Source organism: Sceloporus occidentalis, unplaced genomic scaffold, assembly GCF_023333645.1.
Source record: "Sceloporus occidentalis isolate IW3139 unplaced genomic scaffold, rSceOcc1.0.p SCAF_5, whole genome shotgun sequence".
Lineage (NCBI taxonomy): Eukaryota > Metazoa > Chordata > Lepidosauria > Squamata > Phrynosomatidae > Sceloporus > Sceloporus occidentalis.
Window position 1 is genome coordinate 36,738,145 of NW_028316985.1, and position 16,956 is coordinate 36,755,100.

Below are 16,956 nucleotides of genomic sequence, written 5' to 3' on the forward strand. Positions count from 1 at the left end.
TGACTATTGTTGGAAACTGAATCCTGGAGTAGATGGACCGTGGCAGGGAAATAGCCACGAATGAGCAGGAGTAACTCAGAGCTAGGCTGACCCTGGAAATGAGACGAGTTTTCCTTTGATAGATGTGTAGTATCCCATCTCAAGAAGGGATATCTTAAAAATGGAAAAGTGATCAGAGTATGAAAGTAATCAGAGTAAAATCTGTGAACTGTTGGAAGCCTTAAAGCTTTTTATTTTATAAAATAGACAGTGGAGCAGGGAGTTTTATAAAACGATGAATAGTTCAAAAATATTTTTTTCTTTCATAACTATAAATCTTGGCTTCTCCAAGTGAAAATGATTTGGAGGTAGATCTAGAACTGACAGATGGGATTATTTCTAAATGTAACATATAATTAGTATATGGAATTCAGAATTGCCAAAAGGAATTACTTCTAAATGCAACATGTAATTATTGTATGGCATTCACATCCACAAGGTGCTGTGACAATCTTGGCTCACTTTGAAAAATAGATTTGTGGAGATCTGAACTCAGATCAGAACTGTTACTCTTGGTAAATGAAAGATGTTCAAATGGAGTATGTCTTTAATATCACTTGTTAGGAACAAATTATAGTTATGCCAACTGCGTCTCTACCTGGACCAAAGGACCTTGAAACACTCGTAATCTCTCGTCTTGATTTCTGTAATGCGCTTTCCATGGGGTTGCCCTTGTACCAAGTTCGGAAGCTTCAACTAGTTCAAAATATGGCAGCTAGATTGGTCACTGGCTCTTCCAGATTTGACCACATAACATCAATTTTGAAAGATCTTCATTGGCTACCTATCAGCTTCCGGGCGCAATACAAGGTGTTGGTTATCACCTTTAAAGCCCTACATGGCTCAGGCCCGAGTTACTTAAGGGAACGCCTCTCCCTATATACTCCGCCCCACACTCTGAGGACATCCAGGGAAAATTTGTCGGAAGTACATCCAACTAGACTAGTTTCAACCTCTCAAAGAACTTTTACATCAGCAGCTCCTAAATTATGGAACAGCCTCCCGGAAGAAATCCGTCTTATTACCTCCTTGGAGGCTTTCAAGAGGGCAGTTAAGACGGATCTCTTCCAGCAAGCCTATCCATCCAATCTTCTGTGGAAGACATTGCTCCACTCTTTTATCCAGGACTAGAATATTTTATCTTATTGTTGTTTGACTGTACTGTTTTTAATTGTTTTAATTGTTGTACACTATTTCTTTTATTGCTGTAACTTTTTTGTCAATGTTAGGTTGTAATCCCACCTCGATCCACCTGGGAGAGGTGGGAAAATACAAATAATTTATCATTACTACTACTACTACTACTGGAGTCCTCTGCTTGTGAGCTCCCCAGATTTTAATGGCTCAATGAGATGCCAGTCAAATCCAGCAGGGTTTCAAAGCCTGGTTCTTTATTTAGTCCTTTGTCGTGGGAATGGCTTGCACACTCAAGGTTTATGATTGATTGAGATCTCTCCCCAGAATGAAGCAAGTGAACAAAATTTTTATTGGTGATACTTCTGGTTATATATATATGTCCAACTGAAAATTCTATATTCAAATGTTTTTACAGTTCTTTTCTTCAGTATGGGTTTTTTTTCCTTTAGTAAAATACTCTTTTTTCTACCAGGATTTTTCTACCCATTGATTGTAGTCCAACCTCTTTCTTGACCCATCCCCTCCATCCAGTTGGCATATCTCCCATAAGTTGTAATTGGAAGTTACATTCCTTAATTAGTCACCATAATCTGTTGATCTAGAAAGATCATTTGTTTGACCTTATTCTAAATTCTTAGTAGCTAAATTCATAGCTACATAACAGATATAAAACAATGACAACACAATAGCACCTGCAGGATCAAAATATAGGGTCATGTGGTTCAGCATTTCATTTCCATCAGTAGCCAGATTGCATGCCACTGCAATCCCAAAATCAGGCCTGAAGAAAAAAGTATTTCTCCCATATTTGCCATGTGTGTGCATGCATACACCCAACATTTAGAAGCATATTTCATGTGAACTAGGAGACTTAAATTCTATGTTATTTTGATAACTATTCATGAGTGGTATCCTCACTTTGTTCAGTCTTTTTTAAAAATGCTGTCTATGCTAGTTAACATCATACACGTAGAAGCTGCATAACTTGTAGTACAAAGAATGGTTTGTAAATAACTTAAAATTCAGGTGCTGCATACAAATAACTCACATCTGTTGTTTGGAATATTTTGTGTGCTTTTTTAATCATTCTGAGTATTTTTCACTTTTAGATTCAACAACTGGAGGTGCTGCTGCTTCAAATTATGCAAATTCCACTTGGGGTCCTGGAGCCTCCTCCAATAGCACCAATGCCAACCCAACTCACGTCTGGGACAAGGTGATTGTAGACGGGTCTGACATGGAAGAGTGGCCTTGTATTGCCAGCAAAGATACTGAATCTTCTTCCGAAAACACCACAGACAACAACAGTGCCTCAAACCCTGGTTTAGAGAAGAACACTCTGCCAGGAAGCACCACTAGCAACAAAGGAAAAGGAAACCAGTGTCAGTCGGGAAGCTCTGGTAACGAATGTAATCTTGGGGCTTGGAAATCTGATCCTAAGGCTAAATCTGTTCAATCTTCCAATCCTGCAGCAGAGAGTACTAGTGGTCTAGCAAACTGGAGGAACTTGAGTGGGCAGGACAGAGTTGGACCTAGCCCTGGCTTCAGCAACTTTAACCCAAATAGCAACCCATCTGCTTGGCCAGCACTAATCCAAGAGGGTAATTCAAGGAAGGGGAATTTAGAATCTGATAATGGTGGCTCCAATGCACAGATCAATACAGCAGGTCAGACTTCTAGGGAACAGCAGTCAAAGATGGAAAATGCGGGTGTTAATTTTGTCTCTGGCAGAGAACAGGCTCAAATTCACAACACTGATGGACCAAAAAATGGAAACACTAACTCCTTGAACTTAAGTTCACCAAACCCAATGGAAAATAAGGGAATGTCCTTTGAAATGGGCTTTGTGAACCCCTCCAGGAGCACTGATGCCCCTTCACAAATCACTGGAGAGAGAAAAACTGGGAGCGTTGGGTCTTGGGGTACAGTTAGGGGGGCTTCTGGAATGGACAGTGCTTCTGGTCAAAGCAATTCTGGAAATCATGGGAACAATGGAAAGGATAGGGAGGACTCATGGAAGGGAGCTTCTGTTCAAAAATCAAATGGGTCAAGAAATGATTCTTGGGATAATAGTAACAGGTCTACGGGTGATGGGTCTTGGACCATTGGCCCTCAACACTCTAGTGAAAGCAAATGGAGTGAAGGGAACAAAATGACATCAGGGGTGTCTCAGGGAGAATGGAAACAGCCGTCTGGGTCAGATGAACTGAAGATTGGAGAATGGAGTGGTCCAAACCAACCAAATTCTAGCACTGGAGCATGGGACAATCAAAAGGGCCATCCCCTTCCTGAAAATCAAGGCAATTCCCAGGCTCCCTGTTGGGGAAGATCTTCCAGCTCTACAGGAAGTGAGGTTGGAGGTCAAAGCACTGGAAGCAACCATAAAGCAGGAAGTAGTGATAGTCACAATTCTGGACGTCGATCATACAGGCCTACACATCCTGATTGCCAAGCTGTCTTGCAGACTTTGTTGAGCAGGACTGATTTAGACCCCAGAGTACTTTCAAATACTGGCTGGGGTCAAACTCAAATCAAGCAAGATACTGTTTGGGACATAGAAGAGATGCCAAGGACAGAGGGAAAAGCTGATAAAGGAACTGAGGGGTGGGAGAGTTCTGCCATACAGACAAAGAGCTCAGGGGGCTGGGGAGATGCACCCAGCCAAAGCAATCAAATCAAGTCTGGATGGGGTGAGCTCTCTACTCCAACAGAATGGAAGGAGCCCAAAAACACTGGAGGATGGAATGATTATAAGAACAATTGTTCTAACTGGGGAGGAGGAAGACCTGATGAGAAGGTGACGACATCTTGGAATGAAAATTCCAACAAAGACCCAAGTTGGAATGGGCGGCCACCTAATCAGGGTTGGTCTTCTGGGAAGAATGGCTGGGGAGAAGATGTTGATCAAACAAAAAATAACAACTGGGAAAGTTCAGCAAGCAAGTCAATGTCAACTTGGGGAGAAGCTGGTCAAAATGAAATTGGGACTTGGGGTAATAGTGCAAATGCAAACTGTTCTTCAAAAGGAGGGTGGGATAATAATAAAAGAAATCCAACATGGAATGATACTGGTAGACAACCAAATTCCTGGAATAATCAGCAGCAGCCACACCATCAGCAGTCAGAGACACCTGGCTCCTGGGGCCCACCACCACAGCCTCCGGGAAATGGGAGGCCACCCAATCCTAACTGGAACAGTGGGCCGCAGCCAAATGCCTCAAAAGATGATGAGCCAAGTGGCTGGGAAGAACCATCCCCCCAATCAATTAGTCGTAAAATGGATATCGATGATGGCACTTCAGCATGGGGAGACCCCAGCAGTTACAACTACAAGAATGTGAATCTGTGGGACAAGAACTCACAAGCTGGACAAGCTCAACGGGAACAGAACCTCCCTACTCCAAGGCCAAGCAAAGTAGCAACCTCAGGTATTGTCCTTAATTTTCTTCTTTATTATGACACCAACTATTTATTACAGATCTAAATAAAATAGAAAGGTAACTGCCATGTCTGTAACCTTTAAACCTGCTGTTAAGACACACATGCATATACATGCAAATCATTGTTCTTAAAATGCACCAGTTTAAAAACTACAATTGAGTCCCTGTCATATTCCATAGTTGTCAACAGGTACCAATACAAGTGGTCCTCCATATCCATGGATTAAATCATCCATGGCTTGAAAATATTTTTAAAAATATAAATTCCAAAATAAAAACCTTGTTTTTGCCATTTTAACTAACACCATTTCACTATCCATTGTATTAAACGCAACTTCAGTATCCACAGATTTTAGTATTTTAGTGTCCTGGAACCAAATGCCAGCAGATACCAATGGTCCACTGTAGTTGTGACTTGAGATAGAATGTTGAGTCCTCACATCCAATGAGATGTCTCACTTTTTAAAGCAGAAATAGCATGGCATAGAATGATGTGGTTTTATTGCCTTATGGCTGATCTAGATGCCAGCACAGGAATTGTACATGTACAGTTGGATTTCTACTACTCTGACTATGTATATGTAAACATATGCTTTTGTGAAACGTCAACAGTTCAGATCCGCAGGTGAAGCTACCCACTAAATTAGGAGTGAAGAGCTATCAGAGGCTAGGTGGGCATATTAGCCCCCTTCCCCCTGCAAAAAAAATCTAAAGTTATTTTGGCCCAGAGTACCTTCTAGACTGTGTGGAGCATTTAAGCCTTTTGTACACCAGGATGCGACTAGGAAGGGGGCAGAAACATGGTGAAAATGCCCCTGTGCTCTCCACAGCAGGAGATACCCAGTCATTTCCATTGAGAGAATTCTGTGAGAAGAAAATGAGTTCTGTGGGAAACCTCACAAATAGAGGTTTATCGTTTCCATAACTGGACATACGTTTATCGTTTCCATAACTGGATCCCTTTGTCTAGCCACCAGGATTGTATGTACTCTTTCAATTACCATATATAGTCTGCTGTAAATGATTCGCATGGCCATGTGGGAATTCTACTTAGTTTCCTTGTTTAACAGGTAGTTACTGCTTTCAGATAATTATTTGCAGCCTACTTATACATGGCGCATTCTCTTTAGATTAGGGTCTGTAAAGATGCAGCACTGTAAGTCATAATGCTTTTGTAAAAGTTTTGCTAGGCAGACTCCCTTTACTAGTACCTACATTCTATTTGTCTTCGGTAATTATGCATGGCTCTATCTATACATGGTATTTGGCCAGCAGGTAATTCAGATTGATTGCTTATGGTCTAAATGTTCTGATTTTTATGTTATATTATCTACTGACAGCAGATTAAAATGATTGGTTATCTGATTTTGTATAAAACAGTTTGGCTTTTCCCAGGCATTAGAGGCTGCAATTTAGTTCAGTAACATTAAGTAGAGATCTATTTGTTGCAGATTGCTATGTTACATCGTATCCAGGTGTACCAAAGCACAATAGGATATTTCTCTCTTGCAAAGGGCTATTGGGAAGGGTCGTTCACATCAGGAATGGGGGCAGAGGAAAGGGCTACTTAAGTTTCTCATCAGTCTTTCCTTTCTTACACTGTTCTTGCCTTTTGCCTTTGTCAGTGTTCCAGATACACATTTTCCTATCAAAGTGTGGGTACTTGTTAAACACCACTCCAACGTAATATAGCACGCCCATGTCATGTGCGGAGGTGCTATATGCTGCTTTCAGCTTATGCTGAAAGCTGCACAACGAAGAGTCAATGGCGTGCACACCGCGTGCACAAGCCCCATTAATTTCAACAGGGCTCAAGCGCACGTGGAACCAAATAGCAAAGCATGAAATAGGAAAGAGGTTGGTTGCACAGAAAAGTGTGAAAAAAAGAAATCCAAATAATGATGTGCTAAATGTCAGAAGGCAAGTCCATTACATAAAAGGTTTATAATCAATACTCTTTTTGTATGAAGTCTGGAACAAAAGCACACCTCCTGCTCCAGATAATGGTACAGCTGCTTGGGGTGAACCAAATGAAACTAGCCCTGGATGGGTTGAAGTTGATGATTCAGGGGCTTCTACCAGTTGGGGAAATGGACCCTCCAGTGCATCAAATGCCATAAAACCTAGTGAGTACCCATCAGTTTCCATTTCTATTACAATTATACAAAAATAGCTATATAATTCATAATTTTCTTACAATGGAATGTGGACAGGCTATTGTAAAATGTAGTAAACTTGAAATTAAGTGCTTATAAAATGTAGGAACCTTTAAAGAACTTTAAAAAGCAAAATATGGAAACATTTATAGCCTTAAGTAAAACAGCTCCTTAGGATAAAGCGTTTGTTTGTTTGTTTGTTTGTTTGTTTGTTTGTTTGTTTTACTTTTAATATCTTCATCTTTGCAATTCTCAAATTACCACCATGGACATCTACCCTTGGTCTTCAGATTAGATAAATAGGAAGTTATGCCAATAGAATTAAATTTACAAGTTTATTCTGATACAGAGTATTGATAGTTAAAGGAGGTATTGTCAGTCTAAAACACTGGAATTTTGGGTAGCTGCTTCTTAAGCTTTTCATGCTGAATACTTTCTGAAGAGTAGTGTCTTCTCATTAGGAAAAAAAATTGCAAATTTTATTTTAGACATAACTTCAAAAATTATTTGTATTCAAAGACATCTTGTAACACCTTTGAAGCTGCAAGAAAAAAGCTTGTAACATAAGCTTTTGTAGACTCAATCTACTTAATCACAGTAATGTTATATTTTAGTTGAATATTGCCAATATTTTATTGAGTTATGCAAGGCCTTGCTAAACGGAGCACAAACTTTTAAGACTACTAATCACATATTCTGGAATCTGTATGATAATTCATTGGTGTGTTATACTTTTCATAGTGGTATTTGAAGCTTCAATTCAAGTTCTGTGAACCAAATGCACTCGGACATCCTGAAACAATTATGGGATTGTGTGAAGGAAATTGGCAAAAACCAATTTAAGGAGATATAAATAAATAAATAAAATTTTTATTTCTACCTTGCTTTTTGTAATAATAAAAACAGCACAGGGCTTGTGGAAAGAGCAGGATGATTAGTGGTAAATGAATAGAAACTGTAATTAGCCAGAGATCTGAGAGACTAGAAGCTGAGCTGAACTGGCAAGAAGCGAGCACTGAACAAGATTGGTGACTTATAAGGAGTGTTTGAATTCCTTGGCTGGCTTTAGTTCAGTGGTTCCCAAAACGTTTTGAACCTCCACCCCCTTTCTTGGGAGATAATTTTAACACACATACCCCAGTGCCCATTTGTTGATATTAGGTCTGTTATTCTACTGCACATTGAAAATTACCAATCTTGGTATCTGCTCCCTTTGCACCCAGTCACCTTGGGAGCAGCATCCGAACAGCTGGCTGAGCAGTGACTGGGAAACCTCTCACCCATTCTGACCTTGTGGCAAAGGCTAGCGAAGGCAAATAGTTTCCAAGATGACCAGGTGCAAAGGGAGAGGCTTCTCCCTGGTGAAGATGAACTCAGTCTTCCTTCATTGGGACAGAGAGGGGTACAGCCAGTTTGTGTATAGTTGGTTTACAGAGACCACATGCTCAGGAGTGGAGGGGAAAGAGGGCAGTAGGCCACTGCTTTAAATGAAGGCCTATCTCTGCCATCCCCTTTCCCCCTTGCTGCACTCTGCTGCCCCTTTTTCTCCTTGCTGCATCCTTTGGGAATCACTGCTTTAGTGGATGAAATTAAGAAGTTACATTATACCATTCTGTGCTTTGGTTGCTGTTGCAAATAATTTGACTGTTACATATGTATGTAATAACAATAACAAATGTTACTTGTAGTATTTGTGTCATGGATTTCCACTTTGTCTTTTTGACCATTCCCCTCATAAATGAATAGTAGTACATTTCAGTAGGAAAAATATTTTCTAGAACATGGTTAACTGGGACGCCGGGGTGTTGAAAGGGTAAATTATAACAGATGAGAGTTAACAGAATATGAAGCTTAAATTATAGAAACTAAAAATAAGTTTTGTTCACCATAGAATTCTGTGTACATTTGGGAGAGGGGCAGCTCATCTTGAATACATCACTGTATAATTCCAAGTGAGCATAAATAGATTGTGATTGTGCATAACTCAGGATGAGCAACCTGGTTCCCCCTAGATTATTTAAAGTCCAACTTCCACCAGTCTAACTTCGCCAGTGTTGAGGGGGGATCAAAGAAAGTGGAAGGCATGTGTTGACCAGCTTTGGTATAATGTATAACTCATGGAACTTCCCATATAGAGTAATAAAATTATATTTGTTGATAATTATACTTACATTTCTGCAATTTTGAAAATTTCTTTCAAAGCTTCCAAACCATCACAAGATGGCTGGGGGGATAATGATGGGCCAGTATCAGGAACACGGCATTCCAGCTGGGAAGAGGAAGAAGAAGGAGGAGTCTGGAACACAACAGGCTCTCAGGGAAGCAGTTCCTCCCATAATTCAACAAACTGGGGACAAGGAGGCAAGAAACCACAAATCAAGGTGAGAAAAAGAGTTCAGGTTTATTTTGTTCTTAGACTCATGTATTTTGGTGGCCCATGGTATCTGTAGAATTCTCTTCTAGCACCACATGTCAGGTTCATTGTTTCTTTTCTTGTCCAGCTTCTCCATCTTCTGGCTGCAAATATATAGTTTATTTGAATTCAGTTTTTGCCATCTAGTGACAATCACATATACAGTAATTGTCTGTTTAGGTATCTGAAGAATGAATTTGCAACAAACAGAATGTTGGCTTACAAAATTTCATAAGTCTTTTGTGCATCATTTCTTGATCATAGACCAAATTCTCCAACAGTGATCAGTTCTGATTTTTTCCCATTCACCTGTAGTCACCAGCATGTCTAGTTCTGGTGTGTGATACTTTTCTTCCTGGATGCTTCCATAGGATATTTCAGTTCCTCTTCTTCTGGCTTTGTGGTTGGAGCATAAACTTGTATTATGTGGTTACATTGGTAGGGCTTCTTTGGAATCTTACTGATTCTGTTTGTGCAGCTTTGGATCTTACTTGCACATCCAAGCAAAGCAGCAGATGAATGACTTTCTCCTTGAGTCTGGTTGTGTCATTAGACACAATGATTTTCATATTTGTCATTTTCCGTATTAGTTGACTGAGTGCCTTCTGACTTGGGGTCTCATTTTCCAGCCACTGTCTGTTGCTTCATTTTAGATTGCATCATTATATGGTTTTCAAGGTAAAAGACTGGCTTAACGGTGCCTTCTGTGCAGTGCTAAGAACAATTAACTAAAGTACCACTGGTTTTTTGTGGGGTTTTTGGGCTATGTGGCCTTGTTCTAGAAGATTTTCTTCCTGACATTTCACCAGCATCTGTGGCTGGCATCTTCAGAGAATGCTTACCTGGAAAAAGTGGGTCTATATATACTGTGTAAGCCTGGGAATGCACGAGTGATTTGCATGTGTATTGTTCTGTGCTGATGGCAGGCCTCAGGCTGGGAGGCTAATGCAAAAGAGGATTAATGTCTGCTAATTGGTGATCATTATCTGCTGGGAATCCCCTGACTCTGAATGGTTTCCCATTTGCATTTGCTGAGTCCTTATTTTCTATTCCTCAGGACTGGTAGCCAAATTTTATTCACTTTAAGGGTTTCTTCTTCCGGTTGAAATTATCCAGATGTTTGTGGATTTCAATGGCTTCCCTGTGCATCCTGACATGGTAGTGGTTGGCATGGTCCAGAATTTCAGTGTGTTCAAACAGTATTTTATGCCCAGGATGGTTTGTGGCATGTTCTGCTACTGCTGATTTTTCTGGCTGGCCCAGTCTGCAGTGTTTCTCGTGTTCCTTGATTCTTGTTTGCACACTGCGTTTGGTGGTCCCTATGTAGACTTGTCCACAGCTGCATGGTGTGCGGGAAACTCCTGCAGCTGTGAGAGGGCCTCTCTGGTCCTTGGCTGAGCAAAGCATTTGCTGGATTTTCTTTGTCTGTTTGTAAACCATTTGCAGGTTGTAAACCATTTGCAGGTTATGCTTCCTCACCACTTTGCCTATTCTGTCTGTGACTCCTTTGATGTATGGTAAAAAATACCTTCCCTTTGGGTGGCTGCTTGTTTTCACTCCTCTGGGTTTTCCTGGGCCTGACAGCCCTTCTGATGTCTGAGCTGGAATAACCATTAGCCTTTAAAGCCCAGTTCAAGTGCTTCAGTTCATCTTCCAAGCAGTGGGGTTTGCTGATGCATTTTGCTCGGTCTATCAGTGTTTCGATTGTGCTTTTTTTTTTTTTTTATGGTCCTGTGTGATGGTTGGAGTGCTTGTGCAGGTATCTGTCTGTATGTGTGGGTTTTCTGTATACTGTGTGACCCAAACGTTGGTTCGGTTTGCGGATGACTAGGACATCCAAGAATGGCAGTGTTCCTTCTTTTTCTTTTTCCGTAGTGAATTGGATGTTGGGGTGGATGTTGTTCAGATGGTTCAGGAACACAGCCAGATCTTTTTCTCCATGGCTCCAAATGGTACCGCTGCTGTCCAGTAGCTTTCCTTCCTGAGTTTCTGTCCCACCTTCACCTGTGGAACTATCCATTCTCTTCTGCTAATATGATTGCTACTCCCTGAAGAATCATGGTTGAAAGAGGCCCCTCTGGGGCATTAGCTACTCCTCATAATTTGGTGTCATACTTAGATTTGATAAACATGCCTCTCATTCTTTCATCCAAGTAATTGATAAAGATGTTGAATAACACTGGGCCCAGGTCAGAACCCTGTGGCCCCCCACTGGTCACTTTGGGTTTGAGCACCCTTTGGGTTTGGACAGTCAACCAATTACAAATCCACCTAATAGTTGCATTGTCCAGCCCGCATTTTACTAGCTTATTTGCAAGAGTCTACTAAGACTCCCAGATCCTTAGCCAGGTGTCTCCCATTCTATATCTGTGCAGTTTGTTTTTTCTGCCCAAGTGTACTGCCGTACATTTCTCCTGGTTTAAATTCATCTTGTTAGCTTTAGCCCAGCCCTCTTATCTGTGAAGGTCAGTCTGTGAAGGAGCCCTGGTGGCGCAGTGGTTAAATGCCTGTACTACAGCCACTCACTCACAAACCATGAGGTTGCGAGTTCAATCCCAGCCAAGGGAGCTCAAGCTCAATTCAGGCTTGCATCCTTCTGAGTTCGCTAAAATGAATATCCAGATTGTTGGGGGCAATTAGCTTACAAATTGTAACTCACTTAGGGAGTGCTTAAGTGCACTGATAAGCAGTATAGAAATGTACATGCTATTGCTATTACTATTTTGAATTTTAATCCTGTCCTCTGGGGAATTAGCAACACCTCCCAGTTTGGTATCATCTGCAAATTTAATCAGCATGGTCTCTGTTCCTTCATCCACGTAATTGATAGTGGCACTCCACTAGTCACCTCTCTCCAGGATGTAGAGAAGCCATTGGTGAGCATCCTTTGGGTTTGGTCAGTCAGCTAATTACTGTTGGAAGAGTTTTGCATTCTCTTTCTCACTCCTTAAAGAGATAGGGATTTCCTGCATGCAACTCCCCAATATGGGGCTTTATCATTGGTACCATCTCCAAAGCTTCTCCACTTCTCATTATTGAAACCTCTTGTTACCAGTGCCTCTTGGTACCACACAAGCTTTGATCCCAACCTGAGTACCGACACCAATACCTACAGTAATACGAACAGCAATACAGACATCTTCACCAATGTCAACAACAGCGATGCCGACGCTGATACCGACCTAAATACTGATGTCATTACCAACATTGCTGATGCCTATTTTGTTTCTACCCTGGCAATACATCCCAGCTCTAGAAGATGTAGGCCCTCTGTTTTCGCTACAGGGTGTTCTTTTCTCTGAGGTTGTAGTACGCATGGCCAGGGCTCTAGCTTTGAACATTCAGTCTCCTTCTGCACCTGTTGCAGACTCACGTCTTCCAGGTTATGGCCCTTAGCACGTACCACACTTGCCCTGCTGCCTCTACTGCCTGCCCTCAACAAAGTGATGGAATACTTATGGGCAAAGCCAGCTTCTCTACCTCACTGCTCCTTGTCTTGTCACTCATCCAACTCCAAATTCTCTGTTGGTTGGATTATCACAGTCCAGGGCCTCTGGGACAGCCCATTCTGCTCTGGTTGATGGGGCAGGTGGGAGACTTGATATTGTTGGAGGAAGATTCTACTCGCCTGCATCTCTAGCTGTCAAGGTTGGAAACATGCAGGCCTGCATGTGTGCTTATTATTATTATTATTATTATTATTATTATTATTATTTATTAACCTTTATTTATAAAGCGCTGTAAATGTACACAACGCTGTATATACAGTCTTTTTAATTGGACGGTTCCCTGCCCTCGGGCTTACAATCTAAAAAGACATGACACAAAGGGAGTGGTGGTGGGGAAGGAGCCTCTCTAGTAGAATAATACATATAAAATACATAGCAATACAGGAAATGATTCAATAAAACAGACAACAAAAGAACATCAAATAGCAAGTGACAATTATGCAATGCCTGGGAATGCTGCCCTGATCAGGATGGTCTTTAACTCCGTTTTGAAGCTGGTTAAAGAAGTGATGGCTCTTGCTCGCGGGGGAAGAAGGTTCCAGGAGTGAGGGGCAGCAAGTGAAAAGGGGCAAATCCGAGATGGGGCAGAGGAAATCCTGGGCTGAGACAACAGACCTTGACTACCAGAACGGAGGGCCCTGGTGGGAAGGTGAGGAGAAAGAAGGTCTGATAAGTAAGGAGGGGCCAGCCCATGGAGGGCTTTAAACGTCAACAGAGGTTATCAGAGGTTTCTGTGGGACAAGGTGGTAGGGTTTATCCCCAGTCTGCCTGATGGCCAGAGAACCGCTGCCCTAGCCTTCTTTAATGACAGATTCACTTTCTGGAGACAGAGTGCACTGTGCTTCTAGTGTCATCTCTGGTACTGTTGCATGCATAGGTGTGCGTGGCTTCGTTTAACAGACCTGTCTGGCATCGCCCATAGGAAGATTGAGGATCTTCCCTGTGGAGGTCTCTTCAGTTCCAAGACCAATGTGTCCCTAATCCACTTGTGCAAGGCTTGTTTGACAGCTTGAAAGGTTGGCCTCTCTGGGCATAGACAGCCTCAAGGGGCCCTTTTCCCTCAGTGGTATCTGCTTCATTATTCTCAGGATCTGGACCTTCCCTCTCAGTCCCTCTAGTTCTTTTCCTGACATCCATTTGGACAACAACAGTCTTTTTCTAGGAGGCCGTCCTCTGGAAAGTCTCGCTTTTAACCCCTTGCAGGGGATGACATTATCTATGATGCCAGTTTTCTACATTCCGGGTCCCTTTTTTACTCCCAGACTCTACTACCATTACAAACACCTGGTGGAACATCACCTCAGACACCTGGATCCTCACCATAGTGCGCTTTGGCTACCCCATGGAGTTTCCAAGTGCTCCCCCTACTGCCGTTTTTCGTTCCACACTACAAGATGGGATCACTTCTCTTGAAGGAAGCTGTAGAACCATTCCAGATGAGACCAACCTGGACAGCTATTTCACAGGATACTTTGCAGTGCCAAGGAAGGACGGTGGCCTCCGCCTTATGCTGCAAGCTCAGAGGAATCAATCATTCCATCACTGCACGCAAAGTTAGGCTGGTGACTGTGCACTCCATTCTCTCATTTCTTTGTCAGGTAGACTGCTTTGTGCCTATACACCTGAATGATGCTTATTTTCACAGTGCAAAATTCATCCTCAGTGCTGAAAATGCTTCAGATTCACCATTGGAGGGACCCTCTGCCAGCACACCACCTGCTCCTTCGGCCTTTCCACTGCCCCGTGAGTTTCTACCAGGTACCTAGCCATAGTGGTTACCCACCTATGCACGTGAGGAGTACAGATGTGCCCGTGGCTAGATGACTGGTCTCTGGTGTCATCCTTTTGCACCCAATTGTTCCGTGATATTCACCTCGCTCTATCCTTGCTCACTGACCTTGGTCTGAATATGGGCCATTCAGGGTCCATCCTGGAAACTAGTTCAAAAGTAGTCTATATAGGGGCAACCTTGGAACGTCGCACTGGCTGCGCCTACCTCCCACAATGACAAACTCAATCCCTTTGGTCTCAGATAGACCTGCTTATGTGAAGCAGATGCTCTCCTACAAAAGATACCCTAAGGCTTTGGGGCTCATGGCCTCAACTACGGTTGTAACTTACTTGACATGCCTCAGGTTCAGGCCCCTCCAAAGCTGGTTCCTTCTGGCATTTGATTCCCTCAACAGTCACCACTCCCTGATGCTGGTGCTCCATCCCTATGTATGGACATCTCTACTTTGATGGAGGGATCCTCACAACATTGTGGGTGGCATGCCCTTGCAATTCCTGCAGCCTTTACGCATGGTGACCATGGTCACATCTCTGTTAAGGTAGGGTATCCACACCGACAACCGTCTACTCCAAAGCCAATGGTCACCACTGAGTCAATTTTCCACTTCAACATTTTGGAGCTAGTGGCAGTGATCAAGGCATTCTGGGCCTTCAACACAATCTCACGGATGGAGTTGTCCAAGTTGTAACAGACAACATTACGACAGTCCATTACATAAACAAGGGGTTACGCACTTACAGACTCTCCTCCATCTTTTCCTAGACCTCTGGCAGTGGTGCATGAAGAGATCATCACACCCAGTGGCTATCCACCTAGTGCAACGATGGCGAACCTTTTCAAGACTGAGTACCCAAACTCAGAGGCATTCCTTCACCAAGTGCTGGGTGCAGGACTTCCTCCCTCTGGGGGTGGGACTTCCTCTTGGGGGCAGGGCTTATAGGGAAGGACTTCCACCTTTTGGGGAGGGACTTCTGCTCTCTGGGGGGCAGAGCTTCTGTGGCAGGATGTCTGCTTTCTGGGAATGTTACATCCAGGGTAAAACCCAAGTCTCAGCCTTGAAGGAAGGCATTGCCCCCACCAAGCAAGTCTTTTGTGCGACACTGTCCTTGGGGAAATCACACACTCTCAGCCTTGAAGGAAGGCACTACCGCACCAAGCAAATCTTTTATGCAACACTGTCCTCCAAAGTGCAAAAAAAAAGAAAACCCAAATACCAAAAACCACACAATAAACACAGAGATCTTGGGAAAGTCACACTCTTTCAGCCTTGAAGGAAGGCACTACCCCGCCAAACAAGTCTTTTATGCAACACTGTCCTCCAAAGTGCAAAAAAAAAAAAGAAAAAAAAACCCAAACACCAAAAACCACACAACAAACACAGAGACCTTGGGAAAGTCGCACTCTCTCAGCCTTGAAGGAAGGCACTGCCCCACCAAGCAATTTTTGGTGTGACACTGTCCTCCAAAGTGCCAAAAAAAAAAAACACCAAACACCAAAAACCACACAACAAACAGAGACCTTGGGAAAGTCACACTCTGTCAGTTTTGAAGGCACTGCCCCACCAAGCAATTTTTTGTGTAACACCAAAACCAAGCAACAAACAACACCAATTGCAACCTCCGAGAGAAAAGGGGGGGGGGGCGAGAGGAGAGAGAGAGAAAAGATTATGAGGGGAATAAAATACCTTTCCTGCCTTATGATACTCTGCTTCACTCCCTCTTCTCCTTTTCTGTTATCCTTTCTCCAGGCTACTCCTGCTCTCTCTGTCTCTCCCGGCCTCCTCCAGAGCCCAGCACACACAGGGGGCAGGGCAACCTGCTGCAAAAGCCTGGGACGGGCTGTGCACTGCTGCTCCTGGCTGCAGGGAGGAGCTGGGCTGGCACACGGCCCTCCTTGCCCCTCTAGCTCCCTGGCTCACACTGCCATGGCAGCATGCTCGCCAAAATAGCTTCCCATGCCACTTCTGGCACGCATGCAGTGGGTTCACCAACACTGACCTAGTGGAACAAAACGTCTTAGCAGACTCTCTGAGTCATGCCTGAGTCCTTCAACAGGAGTGGGCTCTACCCCAGGAAGAATTCTCTATCATTACATCTCCTTGGGGCAACCCCCATGTAGATCTCATCACTCCTCTGGAGAATGCAAAGTGTCACCTGTTCTGCTCCAGTGCAGGAAAGGGCAGAAATTCCTTGGGAGAAACCTTCCCATGTGACTAGACAGCTCATCTTTTCTACAGCTTCTCACTAATACCATAGTTGTGGTCAAGATGTCGGAGAGTATATCTAGTAACATCCTCCTAAACCAGGGATTGTCTAGCAAGAAACTGTCCCGGGAGATGATGTTTCTCGTTGCTAATTGTTCAGGCAAGGCCTATCTTACCTTTCATCAGGACAAGGTGACTCTGAAACCTGATATTTCCTCCCTGCCTAAGGTGATACCTTATTTCTACTTTTCGCAAAATGTTTTACCT

At 43.0% G+C, this 16,956-nt stretch overlaps 1 protein-coding gene across 11 annotated transcripts in view; it reads left to right on the forward strand.

Annotated features, from left to right (window-relative positions):
* TNRC6B (trinucleotide repeat containing adaptor 6B) overlaps window positions 1-16,956 on the forward strand; it is a 154,280-nt gene that overhangs the window by 98,570 nt on the left and 38,754 nt on the right. For all 11 annotated transcript variants that reach the window (XM_089523662.1, XM_089523663.1, XM_089523665.1 and 8 more), the window contains 3 exons: window positions 2,286-4,604; window positions 6,587-6,742; window positions 8,975-9,153. In XM_089523662.1, coding sequence (XP_089379788.1) covers window positions 2,286-4,604; window positions 6,587-6,742; window positions 8,975-9,153 — 2,654 coding nt within the window. The remainder of the gene's footprint in view (window positions 1-2,285; window positions 4,605-6,586; window positions 6,743-8,974; window positions 9,154-16,956) is intronic.